The sequence below is a fragment of the Lissotriton vulgaris genome, chromosome 2_1, assembly GCF_964263255.1.
Source record: "Lissotriton vulgaris chromosome 2_1, aLisVul1.2, whole genome shotgun sequence".
Lineage (NCBI taxonomy): Eukaryota > Metazoa > Chordata > Amphibia > Caudata > Salamandridae > Lissotriton > Lissotriton vulgaris.
The window spans coordinates 46801356-46815558 of NC_141687.1; the positions used below are offsets into that span (position 1 = coordinate 46801356).

The 14203-nt window shown below is 43.2% G+C and overlaps 1 protein-coding gene across 5 annotated transcripts in view; it reads left to right on the plus strand.

Moving 5' to 3' along the window:
* The window catches only part of PRKAG3 (protein kinase AMP-activated non-catalytic subunit gamma 3), a 332947-nt gene that overhangs the window by 297328 nt on the left and 21416 nt on the right, over positions 1–14203 (plus strand). For all 5 annotated transcript variants that reach the window (XM_086954427.1, XM_086954429.1, XM_086954428.1 and 2 more), the window contains one exon: positions 11438–11603. In XM_086954427.1, the coding sequence (XP_086810553.1) occupies positions 11438–11603 (166 nt within the window). The remainder of the gene's footprint in view (positions 1–11437; positions 11604–14203) is intronic.

Below are 14203 nucleotides of genomic sequence, written 5' to 3' on the forward strand. Positions count from 1 at the left end.
TATTCATGAAGAATGACTAGATGTGAGGCCCCATAACATGACACCACATCCGGTGCGGCAAATCCCCCACTGCTCGTAGATTTAAAGCATTTTTTTTAATGAAGTCCTTGAGGTTTTGTGATCCCAGTGAAGATCTCTCAATAAGCAGCCTGATTCATCATAGTGAAGTTTTGCGAGTCTGAAATAGCGATTGATAAGGAATCGCTATTCCAGACTCGCAAAACGGGATTCATGTAGGAATCGCAATATTTTTTGCGATTCCTACAGGTTCCTTATTTGCGATTAGCTAATTGCTAATCGCAAATAAGGAATAACTCCCCATTCATTCCTATGGGCCTAAAGGAATGAATGGGGAGTCATTCCTTATTTGCGATTAGCAATTAGCTAATCGCAAATGAGATAGCGATTTCAAGGGTGCAGGGGTGTCCAAAGGACACCCTGTAACACCCCTGAAATGTAAATTCACACAGATGTTACACACACACATGTCCAAAGGACATGTGTGTGTGTAACATGCAACTTAGAAAAATGCATTTAAATGCATTTTTCTAAGTTTTTGCTATTTACCACGAGGTTTGACCTCGCGGTAAATAGCGGCCCAAAATTGCGAATTCGCAATTTTTTAATGTTTCATGAATAGCATTTAAGGAATCTCTAATAGAGATTCCTTAAATGCTAATCCTCGCAAATTTGCGAATTCTTTATTAGCGAATTTTGCATTTAGGATGATGAATCCCAAATGCAAAAATTGCACTCGCAAAGCGCCAGATTCTCAGAATCTGGCCCTTTGCGAGCGCAATTTCGCTAGATGAATCAGGCTGATAGTGTTTTGAGCTTTGCAAAGAAGGAGGCAGGAATGGCATATGGAAAGTTCTGGAGTTGGCAGAGAAGACGCGGTAGCGCCCGGATCCTGAAAATCGTTCATCCACCCATGAAAGAGAGGGGAAGTGTGGACCGACACCCGATATCTCTAGACAGGTTGTCAAGTTGGGTTTACAAATTTTTTTCCCCACATTAATTGAGTTCCCAGACACATGCACCCACAGGTATTTGAATCCCTCTCTTAGCACCAGAATGGCACCTGCCCAGGTCATAGGAGGATCGATCCTGCAAGACCAAAACATTGTTGTGCATGGCGTAACCCTATCCACAGTGCCTGGTGTCCATCCAAATCCTCTTCCCTGTGTGTCAATCCTGAGCCATTCCACTAGAGCTTTGATAGCCAGAGTAAAGAGAAGAGGAGACAGCGAGCATCCCTGTTAAGTGTCACGCCGGAATGAAAATGTGTCCTACCTTAACTCGTGCTATGAAAGTTGTATAATGTATGTAAAAAAAGAACAAGGGAAGCCTGTGATAAAGTGGAAATCTTGTAGCAATAATGTGGAGCGTCTCCGGGTTTTCAGGCGCCACGAGGTTTCCACTAAATCACACTCCATCGGGAGCTTTGTGGAACATGCGCCAGGGACTAGGCATTGGCCCCCCTAGCATTGTTTGGCAGTATTGTCCTTAACTTTGCATCGCAGTGTATATCGGGTCCCACGGGTGGGACATCATCCTCCTATTTGTACTGGAATTGTGGTCCTCGCCTTGGACCTACAGCACCCTCTCATTCAGATTTACTTGTCCTGATGATGATCCTATAACCGCTGTTTGGGATCGAAGCGTTGTTGACAATTACATCTTAACTCCAACTCTTACTTATGACTGTTGTGGAGTACAAGATGTTCTTTCTATCGTGACTACTGTAATCCTTATATCACTTAAAAGTCACTTTACCACTACATGCCTGAGCTCAGGAAATCTTTTGATTTCCAGAACCCCGTCACTTTCTGCCCACTTTATGGTTTTGTATGTTGTCTAATGTTTATTGAATATGCAAATAAATACAATACGTACCATTTGGCAATAATACACCCAACGCTGATTACAGTTTTGTGGTTATTGTTTTATATTTCCTATTACAGGAACCGTTGTCTAATAATATGAAAGGTTTATAAAACAGTTTAATGCTAATTGTATAACCGTTCCAAAATTCATCCGAGTGAGTAAGGAGAGCAGGTATTCCCATCCCACTCAGTCAAAGGCTTCGTGTAGATCTAACAAAAAGAGGGCCTGCCTGCCAGGTAGATTACTAGACAGAAGCAGGGCGTTGCAGACATGGCGAAGGTCGTGCCTGGTGGCTCGGAGAGGCTTGGAGCCCACCTGATCTGGGTGTCACTGGATTTTTAAACCTTTGACTGAGTGTCACCGGTTTGACCATCAGCATAGTCTAGACATTTCCAAGTTCTTAAAGGATATTATAAGTTTTCCTGTCTGCTGTGCCTGTAGATGCCCTGGTGGGGGGTGAGGGTTTTGGTCCTCCCAGCATCCTTGTCTAGTTCTTTCTATCTTGTTCGCTTTGCCTGGCAACGATCATTGTGACCTTGTGGCCTGGATGTTGTTTTCAGGTGCCTGTTTCTACCAGTGCAGTGCTGGCCTGTGCCCCATGTCCTGGGTGACATCTTTAGTAGTTCATTGCTTTTTATTCTGCGTGGATTCAAAGCTCCCAGCATGCAACCTGCCTTTGACAAAAGCCAGCACCGGCGGACGGTGTCACACCTCAGCTGGGGCTCGTGGCCTCTATGCCAAGTGTCGTGCCCGCGCGGCGCGTGCACCTGTGGCTCAGGGAGGAGTTTCTGTTTGTAGCGCTTTGATGTCTTGTCCTTATCCTGCAGTTCGGGGTTGATTTGTGAACTTTGTGCGGTGCAGGCCTGCACTCACGTGAAAACGGCAGCTCTTGCTGTTTGTGTGTGGGCCACGTGCCTCCTGATGACGTGTTGCTGGTCGCGTCAGTTCCTTTTGAAGGGGCGGGGTCGCACGCACCTTTACCTGTGCGAGAATGGCTCATGGCTGCCTTTACAGCTTGGATGCCGTTGGGTGGATACAAAGGTGCTATTTATTTATGGCAGCACTTGGGGTAGATTCCATTCGGTCTCTTTTATTTGCTGGAGTGCAGTAGACACATCTGGAAATGTTTAAAGTTTTGGGGGTGTTCATTTCGCGAGGAAGTGTCTATAAACAGGCCCCCAGACCCGGCTCAGGGGGGAGACTTCTGATGTTTTAAGAACAAAATAGCTTTATTTTGAAATCTTCCGCTTAAAATTTCCCCAGCCTCAATATTAGTCGATGGGGAAACCACATTCCCGCGATTTTAATTTAAAAAATCTCCCACTTTACACGCTTGTTGGCATGTATACCGGTGGGAGCTGGTTACGCCCTCACTCTGCGCCGTGCATGATGATCGGACTGAAAGTGCCCCAGTGTGCAGGGGCCACAACACAGAACCATGGGCCAGGTGTACGAAGGGGAAGGTTTGTGATGACCAAATAGCGAATTATTGCGAATTTTACGATTGGCTATCTCAGAATCACAAACAGCAATGCACAAATGTGTGTTTAACACATTTTGCGACTCCCAATGGGTTGCAAATAGACCTACCTCTTTAATAATCATGAGATAGGTCTAGGTTTGCGAGTTGCGACCCATTGGTAATAATAAGGGAGTTTTATAAAGCGCCCGGTTACGCTCATCTAGCGTGTCCTAAGACAGAAAAAAACTCATGCAGGCAGGCAGCAGAGTCAGCTCGGGGTCGCAAAATTCACAGGGATGGTGGTCTGCTGGGGTCAGCAGTCACCATGTCGGTGATTCCTTTTTTAATAAAGCGATATTTTTTTTAAATGCAACCCGTTGTCCTTAAAGGGAAATAGGATAAGTTTCAAAAAAGAAAAATGTAAAGTTTTTTGTTCATTTTTAAGAGTAGGCAGTGGTCCTTGGGACCACTGCTTGCTCTTAAAAAATGATTTACAAACATTCACAAAGGGGATGGGGTCCCTTTTCATCTTCGAATGGGTTAATTGAAGTAGGTGGTAAAATGCAAATGTTTTGCGACCGCGCATAACATTCACACATACTACTGCCATTGAGTATTAGGAATGAACGCCCTTAACACCGTCCTTCCTAATACCAAATCGCAAACCCAATATGAGATTCGGTAATAGGTTACTGAATTGCAAATTAGACGTTTGTACATTGAAAAATGCTTTTTTTCATTTGGAAAAGGTCCGATTCTGTGAATAAGGCCATTTGCTAACAAAAAAAAGCTTTGTACATCTGGCCCCATATTCCAGAGCCTTTTCTGAGTCATGGCTCTGGGTGGTTTGGGAGGGGTACTAACCCAGGCTGGAGCGAGAGGCGCCTTGTTTTAAAAGACTGAGCGGGAAAAGGAAGCCTCTGTAGGCACTTAACAGACCAATGCACTCTTGAGGTTTCCAACCTAGCCTTTATTCTGTGGGGTGCATCTGGCATCTGTGGTGAAAGAGTATATAGTAAGCCTTGGCCTGCTTCCTGCATTGCCACCTGATGATGTGCTGCACCAGTATTGTGTGTTGCAGTATTCCTATTTTTTGCCGTGAGCTGCGTCCTCAGGGCAGCACTTGCAGCAATTCAAAATTACTATTTTTTACCCCTTCATAAAAATACTTGGGAAATCTATAACTTTACCCAAAATATTTCAGGGTTAAAGTTTGAATAGAAAACAAACTTCCCGGAATATTTAGGGGAAAGTTGCCCTTTTCCCAAATATTCTAGGACAGGCGGTAGAATAGTAAATCTGCTCTCCCAATGACTGCCACACCCTCTGCTGCCCTCATGGTGCAGTTCAAGGCACGAGAGATGCTAATGATCACCTCTCAGACAGGCGGAAACGGAAGTGGTGACGGCATGTGGCATCAACTGTTAGCGAGGGCCTTGTACACATTTAGGGCATGCCTCTCAATTGGGATGTGGGAGATCATTGTGCAAGCACGTCTTTTGCGTTCACTCCTGCATTGCAAACAACGATGGACAGCAATAGGTTAGACTTTGACAAGCATTCCTCCCATCATTTGTGGGTGACGTCCTTGGAACGACCAGTATGCCTAGACATAGGTCCCACAGATGTGGCTGTGGGTGAGGATTAGGCAAAGTTTAGAGGGACAACATCCATTTGAGGACATCCGAATTCCTCACACTTCATTCTTACTTCTCATCCATCATCCTTAAGATCCTCTGGTGACAAGACCTGGCTTCCTTAGATGGGCCCGTTTGATCCTCTTGCTAGCAGAGTAGGTGCAGGGAAGCTCTGTTAACCTGTTGCTTTCAGGAAGTCCACTCCTTAATCATTTTTTAAGTATGGCAAAGTCCTCAGGGTGGTAGTTCCGAGTGTGCAACAGGAGCAGTCCTTCAGGTAACAATCCTGTGTGGTTCAGACCAGAGTTCCTGCAGGGCAGTCCTTCTTCTCCTTGTAGTTTCTGCAGCAAATCTAAGTTGCTCTGCAGCTCTCACACATTTACTCAATGATCTGAAGCGACAAGCAAGAGGGCACCCGTGTCCAATGAGGTGCCAGATGCCACCCAAAAGCATGACAGCTTCCTCCAAAGTGTGGCATATTCTTGCCGACAAAGCAAAGCACTTTAAAATTCAAGATGGAGATTTTCTCTCCTTTGGAGTAAGAGATGGCTAAACCAACCTACTGGTGTGGCTCATTTCCATTACCACTCCCCCACTACCTCCTGCAAATTCTATTCCTGGGCCTGCCATCTGGCTTGGGTTACAGGAAGAGGGGGTAGGCATGGCTGGCATTCCTTACTGTTGTGCTCTTTTTGAAGCCCAGTTTGTTCACCCAGCCTCCGACCTGGCCTGTTTTCTGCAACTGCAAAGCTCTCCCCATCAGATAACTTCTGCTCTATGCAGGCCACTTATCAACTTATCAAAGCAGCCTGGCTAAGCCTTTTAAGGGTGACCAATCAGTAAAAAGGCTGCTAGAAGGCTGGACTTTTGCTTCCAGAAAAAAAAAGTTTTATGACTTATTTTCTGTACTAGTTATGGTAAATTCAATAGTGGCAAGTTGTTGGATTTATCACTACTAGTCTTTTAAGTCTTTGAATGATATTTTAAGCCCCTCCCTAGCAATATTTATACTTAAATAACATATCCCAAATGGTAGCCTATGAAGCTAATTATCTACAACAGGGAAAAACGGAATTGCCAGTTTTTCCCTCACCAGGGCTTATAAAACATATTTATAATGTTCCTGCGTATAATTACATGGCACCCCCACCCCTAAGGCACCTAGGCGAGACCTTAGGGATAACCTGTATGTACAAATAAGGCAGATTAGCACTTTGGAAGTACCTTAAATTTCAAAGTAGAATTTGCATATAGTTTACTTTTAAAGACAGTCTGCAAAGCAGGACTGCCTTTAAAAGTGACAGCAGGGAACACAGCAGTGCACAGTCCAGGGCAGAAAATCTACTCGGACTCTAAACCTCCCTGCCCTGTTATATACTAGGTACTTATAGCTAGTTTGAATCCCTCTGCCCTATTATGCACTGGGGACGTACAGGGTTTGTCATTGCCAATTGTAATTATACCTAATTCCCATATCCCTTTTTTCATCAGAGCACTGCCCTTGGGCCTGGCTAGCAGAGCCCAGGAAGCAGTCAGAACTAGTTACCACCAATATCAGTCAAACAATGGGGTGAGCCGGGCAAAAGGATAGCTGTCTCCCCGTTACCAAAGATAATAATGTGACACCATTTAAGTCTCCATCTCCTGAGAATACGGCAGGCCCAATGCCCCCTTGCTCACATTAGATACATCCCTGAACACCACCAAAGGAGATTCATGGCTAAGACTGTACAACAAGCATTTCACCAAGATCAGGGCGTGGTGGATCAGCTAAAATGACTTCTGACCCTAAAGTGTGGCAATTTCTGGTCCCGCTGTTTAACAAGCCGACATAGTATTGTAAGCTGGATGGGGTAAAGTGTATTTGTGATCTTCTTGTCCAGCTGAATGTGAATGGCCAGAGAAGGAAGCAATAGTTCTGTGCAGAAAGTGTGATCTTCCTCGGATCGCAGCTTGGTCAAGCTGGCAGGCCAGGGCCAGCTCTAAATACTCTTCGGGATATATTTTTGTAAGATTTAGCACTTTTTTGTGGCACAAAGTGACGCAAAATCTTTTTTTACTAATTTACTTTCCAGCGCAATACTTGTTTTCTGCTGTTAAATCACCTTGAAAGTAGCGCAAAGCAGCAGGGCTATGAATTTCTTTGCATTACTTTGTGCCAACTGGGCTTTAAATGGGTGGTGCATGGGTGTTCCCGTGCAACCACCCAAGGTTCCTGATGTAAAACCCTATGGACTAAAAAAAAAAGCAGACGGGTTTGGCTAAAAATAAAATATCGCCCACTTCAACCAGGCGCTATGACGGAAAAATGCTTTTATTTCTCCTTTCTTTTCCAACTTTGTTTGTGGGATACACTGTACAACACACATACAAGGTAGGAAAAGTTTTAAAGTTAATCTAAGCATATCATTTTGTAGTGGATGTGTTTCCTTCCAGTACAAAACCTCTGCTAGACTCACGCAGACACCCTTGCACTATGGTGCAAAGGTGTGTGTGTGGCACACAGAAGTACATTCCTGCGCCGGCACTTAGAAGATGGCATGAGAGTGCCATGTTTCTGTATATAGAGTGCTCTCCTGTTCTCTCCTCACGCAGTGCAGCATTTGCGGCTGCTGCACTGCGTGATAATTTAGTAAATATGGGCCTTGATTCTTTTAACACTAACATAAACAGTGAATAACTTCTCCTTCCTTTAGGGTTTAGGGTGACCACCATCATGCAGTCATCCTTGGACTTGTTTACTTTGTCCTTAATTATCACTTTGATAAAGGGCGACAGGTGCCAAACTCAAAAGTACCACCAGTTAGGCAAAGAGCACAAATGAACCTGAGGCACAAGAGACGTGAGCAGCATAGGGGAGGCACCAGCACCAAGGCACAAAAACGTCCATGTGATACGTTTTTAGCCAAGAGGTAAATGATTTCTTCTTCCAGAATAGGAGGCATTCTCAGATGAGTAAAATGTAATGTATTGTAACGAGGAAATTAAAAAGCGCTCTATCACCCCACCCGTGTTGTCTGCGTAATTCATCAGCCTAATGTTATAGGATTTGATGATTGGAATCAGAGGTCTCAGACAAATACTATAAAGGATCGGGCTAATGGATGATCCTTGGGGGACCCCATGTAGAACTGTTCTAAATTTAGATAAAAAGGGGGGGGGGGGACACAGCTTGTTGCCTATTCTCCAGATAGGACTGAAGCCAACTAAGAGCAAGGCCCTCCAGCCCAAGTTCCGCAAGTCGCCTTAGTAAAATTTTGTGGTTGACCGTGTCGAATGCGGCAGACATGTCGAGCAAAATCAGAACAGATGACTGACCGCTGTGTGCCCGCATTATAAATTAATCTAAGACCACTGCTACTGCTGTCTCTGCTCCACGGCCTGGTCGAAAACCAAATTGCTCACCTTCGAATCTCAAATGAGATTCCAAATATGTAGACAGAGTTCTGCTGACCAGGCGTTCGAGAATTTTTACAGGGTAAGGGAGAAGAGAAATAGGGCGATAATTGTTTGGGCACTGTGGGTCAAGGGTGGGTTTCTTCAGCAGAGGTGTCACCAAAGCCTGTTTCCAGCAGGAAGGGACTATCCCGCTGCTCAGGCATTGACTACAGATCCGGTGGAGCTGTGGTACGAGCTGCCTGCCGTACTCCTTCCAAACCTTATGGGGGAGAGGTCCATCTAGGGTCCAGATTTAGTACACTTAGCAAGGTTGTAGAACTCTTCTTCCGTGGGTAAGGCAAACTGGCTTAGAGTTGCAGGTCTATACTCGTGAGCCTCTTCATCTAACTGACAGGCTAATTGAATCTTCCTGACTTACAGACAGCCCAGTTATTATCTTTGAGATTTTCTCCTCAAAATAGACGGCTAAGCTGTCGCACAGTTCTTGAGTTGCGATTGTTTTATTTTCTAGGCAGTCAGGTTTGGACAATTCATCGACTATTTTAAAGTCCCTGCGGATTTTGTCAGGAGCCTCTAAAATTGAATTAGCAAAAAACTTTGCCTTTGCTTCAGAGATTTCATTTTTGTAGTTATTCAGTGTGGCCTTCAATGCCTCTTTATCAGCAGTAACATAGCCTTTCCTCCATTTTCTTTCTGCCAGTTTAGAGTTCCTTTTAAGATTTTTTAAATTCTCGTTAAACCAGGGGGCAGATGGCTTACTCTTAATTCAGGAATAAACAGATCAAGAGTCTATCAGCCTGATTCATCAAGCGAAATTGCGCTCGCAAAGGGCCAGATTTCGAGAATCTGGCCCTTTGTGAGTGCAATTTTTGCATTTGGGATTCATCATCCCAAATGCAAAATTCGCTAATAAAGAATTCGCAAATTTGCGAGGATTAGCATTTAAGGAATCTCTATTAGAGATTCCTTAAATGCTATTCATGAAACATTAAAAAATTGCAAATTCGCAATTTTGGGCCGCTATTTACCGCGAGGTCAAACCTCGTGGTAAATAGCGAAAACTTAGAAACATGCATTTAAATGCATTTTTCTAAGTTGCATTTTACACACACATATGTCCTTTGGACATGTGTGTGTGTGTAACATCTGTGTGAATTTACATTTCAGGGCTGTTACAGGGTTTCCTTTGGACACCCCTGGCACCCTTGAAATCGCAATCTCATTTGCGATTAGCTAATTGCTAATCGCAAATAAGGAATGACTCCCCATTCATTCCTATGGGCCTTTAGGCCCATAGGAATGAATGGGGAGTCATTCCTTATTTGCGATTAGCAATTAGCTAATCGCAAATAAGGAACCTGTAGGAATCGCAAAAAATATTGGGATTCCTACATGAATCCCGTTTTGCGAGTCTGGAATAGCGATTTCTTATCAATCGCTATTACAGACTCGCAAAACTTCACTATGATGAATCAGGCTGTTAGTGATCTGTTTGCAAAGTTCCAGGTAGTTAGTTTCCATAGGCTTATTTTCGTCAAACACACTAGTATCTGTGAATATAGGCGTTTGAGTGGAAATATCATGTGATTTGTTCCATTCCCTGCCTAGGCGATAGTTAGGTGTGGTGGCGAGGTCTGGCTTTTTAATGAAGATACCCACTGTAAATGTAATGAGGAAATGATCCGTCCAGCAAAGAGGTGAAATGGCCTCAACTTTGGCTATGTTTTCATCTGCAAAAATGAGATCTAAAATGTGACCACCCTGGTGGGTGGGATCCAGTACCAGCTGTTGTAGGTTTTGATTCTCACAAGATTGCACCAGGTCGTTGAGTGTTGACCCATTGTTTCCATTAGCCCAAGGTTCAAATCTCCTACAATGACCATGTGGGACTGAGAGAGTGCCAGATTAAACAAATTATTAATCAAATCCTGGAAATGAGGGTTGACTGCACCCGGTGGGCGATAGCAAACAATGCCAGAGAAAAGTTGGCCACTGGAGCTCGTCAGGGAAAACCCCATGAGCTCCATGCACTCAGTGTCATCAATGGAGAGTTGCATAAAGTTCCAGCTATCTTTAAAAATCAAACGAACTCCCCCACCTCTCCCGGATACCCGTGGTTTATGAAGGACCTTATAGCCTGCTGGGCATGCCAATCCCAGTTTGACCTCAGAGTCAGGGAGGGTCCAGGTTTCAGTGAGAAATAATGTGTCCAGTTTAAAGTTATCAATCAGTATATAAATCTCCTGGTGGTTCTTTACAAGGGACCTAGCATTGAGCAAACCACACTTAAGACCACCCGGCTTGCTCACTAAAATTGGTATTTTAACCTGGGCGGAGGGTTTGTTGAGGGAGTCCTCACTCCTACCTACTCTGACCCGTAGAAGTTGCTCCCTTGTGTACATCTGTTGTAACTATCTCCCTAAGTGGGTATTACAACCAGCAGCATGTCTGGCGCTGTGCGCGGCAGGTGCGCAGACAGGCTTGCCTTTGGCGCGCCGGCAGCGCACGACCGCTGCGTGGCCGCTTAGCGGCCATGCTTAAGAAGCCCCCGTGAATGCGCATCTAGAGCGCTAACTGCAAGTTCTGGCCCGACTTGCTTCCGTCGCTCACCGGAAGTGAGGGAGAGTAAATGCCCAAAGGGGAATCAGGTGCTGCTTCTAAACAGGTAGGCAGAATTAATTTATAATCAGCAGTGCAAAGTAGGAACGAATCAGGATACCTGTACTGCTGGAAAATAATTGTGATGGAGTGCCAGAGTGAAAGGAGCCATCCAGTGAATGATGGCACAGAACCCAACCAAACCTTAATTCACACATGGACTTTCTTGAATCATCAGAATTGTTAGATGTTGACTGTAGGATTATGTAAAGCCAACTGGATAGTTTTCATTTCACTGCATGTGACCCTTAAAAGAAGTCTAGACTCTAGCATGGGCGGCAGCCAGGGACCTTCAGGACAGATGTGCATGGGTGAGCCCATTCATGCTCCTTACAACCACCCTCTGTCTCTGCTGGAGTGCGTGGACCGGTGCTGACAGTATTCTCTCCTGCAGGGCGCCATCATTCCAAAGCCTCGCTTCTTCCAGCAGACCATCGAGCAGCTCGGTATCGGAACTTTCCGGGACCTGGCTGTAATTCATGAGACTGCACCTGTGTTCGCAGCCCTGGAGATCTTTGTGGACCGCCGCGTGTCGGCCCTGCCCGTCCTCAATGAAGCCGGTGAGTCTAGGGTGGTTTAGCGGAACGGTAGGATCTCTATCCAGGGCATGTGTAGTGCATCATCGGTGATGACAGAAATTGTGGGGATCTGCATGTAGGTCATGCACAATGAGACAAGAGAAGTAGGAACCCACCTCTCACTCTGCTGTCTCTCAAATACGTTTTAACCCTATTGTTATTTGTGAGATGAAACTTAAGGACCACCATGATACTGTCTGTTGTCTTAAATTAAATTAAGCTTGACCCTTTCTTACCCAGTACGGTTGGCCAATGTTTCTACTCAAAATTCGAGTTAATGTTATGCCTTATTGTCCCACCAGGCTGGGCGTGTTGTAGTTCTCTTTAAGTGCTGTGGTGTTCTCATGCATGTGAAGAGGCACTTGCTGTCTCTTCCACTTAATTCAGTATTGTCCTGCCAGGTATGGTCTGGAGCAGTTATCTCAGGTGGCCTGGCGGTCTCATACAGATGTGGACTGTACTGCTTGTCTTCTCAAACAGATGTGATGCTATGGGTTGAATCTTACTGGCTAGCTCTCAGCAATGTGAGGCTGCTGAAAAATAATGTAGGATAAGGCATAATGATTACCTCATTGTCTAGGGGCTGGCCTCCTTTTTGGATTGTGGTGCCATGACACAAGCAAGGATTGGGGTGACTGTCCCTATAGGTAAAGGCTGGAAATGCATGTCTACTCAAAAACAATAGAACAATGTTACATAGACAACGCTGTGTGATAGGAGTTAGTTTACCATATCTCTGAATTACTCTGGCGGTCGTGCTGATTTGCAGGTTCCCGATTGATGGAAAGCAATGATAATCCTGGCAAAATGCACTGATTTGTGGATCATGAAATGTAGTCACACCAGATGCCTGGCTAGCAAGAAGGCTCATCCGGATGCAGTTAGTTTTAGAGGACAAAGACTGACATCTACAATGTTCCAAAGCAATACGGCTACCTGGAAGAACAAAGAAAATATACATTCTAACAGAAAAAAATATACACACAATTTATGGATAATTAATACCCAGTATTTCATGCTATTCCTCTTGGTCATGTACCATAATGTAATTTTACTTTTGGTTATGTACCGTAATGTAATTTTACTTTTGGTCATGTACCGTAATGTAATTTCACTTTTGGTCTTGTACCTAATGTAATTTTACTTTTGGTCATGTAACATAATGTAATTTTACTCTTGGTCATGTACCGTAATGTAATTTTAATTTTGGTCATGTACCGTAATGAAATTTTACTCTTGGTCATGTACCATAATGTAATTTCACTTTTGGTCATGTACCGTAATGTAATTTTACTCTTGGTCATGTACCATAATGTAATTTTACTGTTGGTCTTGTACCTAATGTAATTTTACTCTTGGTCATGTACCATAATGTAATTTTACTGTTGGTCTTGTACCTAATGTAATTTTACTCTTGGTCATGTACCATAATGTATTTTCACTTTTGGTTTTGTACCTAATGTAATTTTACTTTTAGTCATGTACCGTAATGTAATTTTACTCTTGGTCATGTACCATAATGTAATTTTACTGTTGGTCTTGTACCTAATGTAAATTTACTCTTGGTCATGTACCATAATGTAATTTCACTTTTGGTCTTGTACCTAATGTAATTTTACTTTTGGTGTTGTACCATAATGTAATTTTACTCTGGTTATGTACCATAATGTAATTTTACTTTTGGTCTTGTGCCTAATGTAATTTTACTCTTGGTTATGTACCATAATGTAATTTTACTTTTGGTCTTGTGCCTAATGTAATTTTACTCTTGGTTATGTACCATAATGTCATTTTACTGTTGGTCTTGTACCTAATGTAAATTTACTCTTGGTCATGTACCATAATGTAATTTCACTTTTGGTCTTGTACCTAATGTAATTTTACTTTTGGTGTTGTACCATAATGTAATTTTACTCTGGTTATGTACCATAATGTAATTTTACTTTTGGTCTTGTGCCTAATGTAATTTTACTCTTGGTTATGTACCATAATGTAATTTTACTTTTGGTCTTGTGCCTAATGTAATTTTACTCTTGGTTATGTACCATAATGTCATTTTACTTTTGGTCTTGTACTTAATGTAATTTTACTCTTGGTCATGTCCCATAATGTCATTTTACTTTTGGTCATGTACCATAATGTCATTTTACTTTTGGTCATGTACCATAATGTCATTTTACTCTTGGTCATGTCCCATAATGTCATTTTACTTTTGGTCATGTACCATAATGTCATTTTACTCTTGGTCATGTACCATAATGTCATTTTACTCTTGGTCATGTACCGTAATGTAATTTTACTTTTGGTCATATACCATAATCTTATTTTACTTTTGGTCATGTACCGTAAAGGATCAGTCAGTCAAGGAAACAATGGAAAAGACCCCTACACTTACACACCCATCAAACTACAATACTGCAGGGGTGGGGGACTATGCAAAGCACAAGCCTGAATATTTTATTAAGAAACAGCATATGGTTAGTGAGATCTACAATTAGTATACTATAAATGTGTCTAAAAAGATATGGACTGCATTCATGAAAGCAAAGCTGAGACAGATTTTAGGCAAAGTTATAGAAATT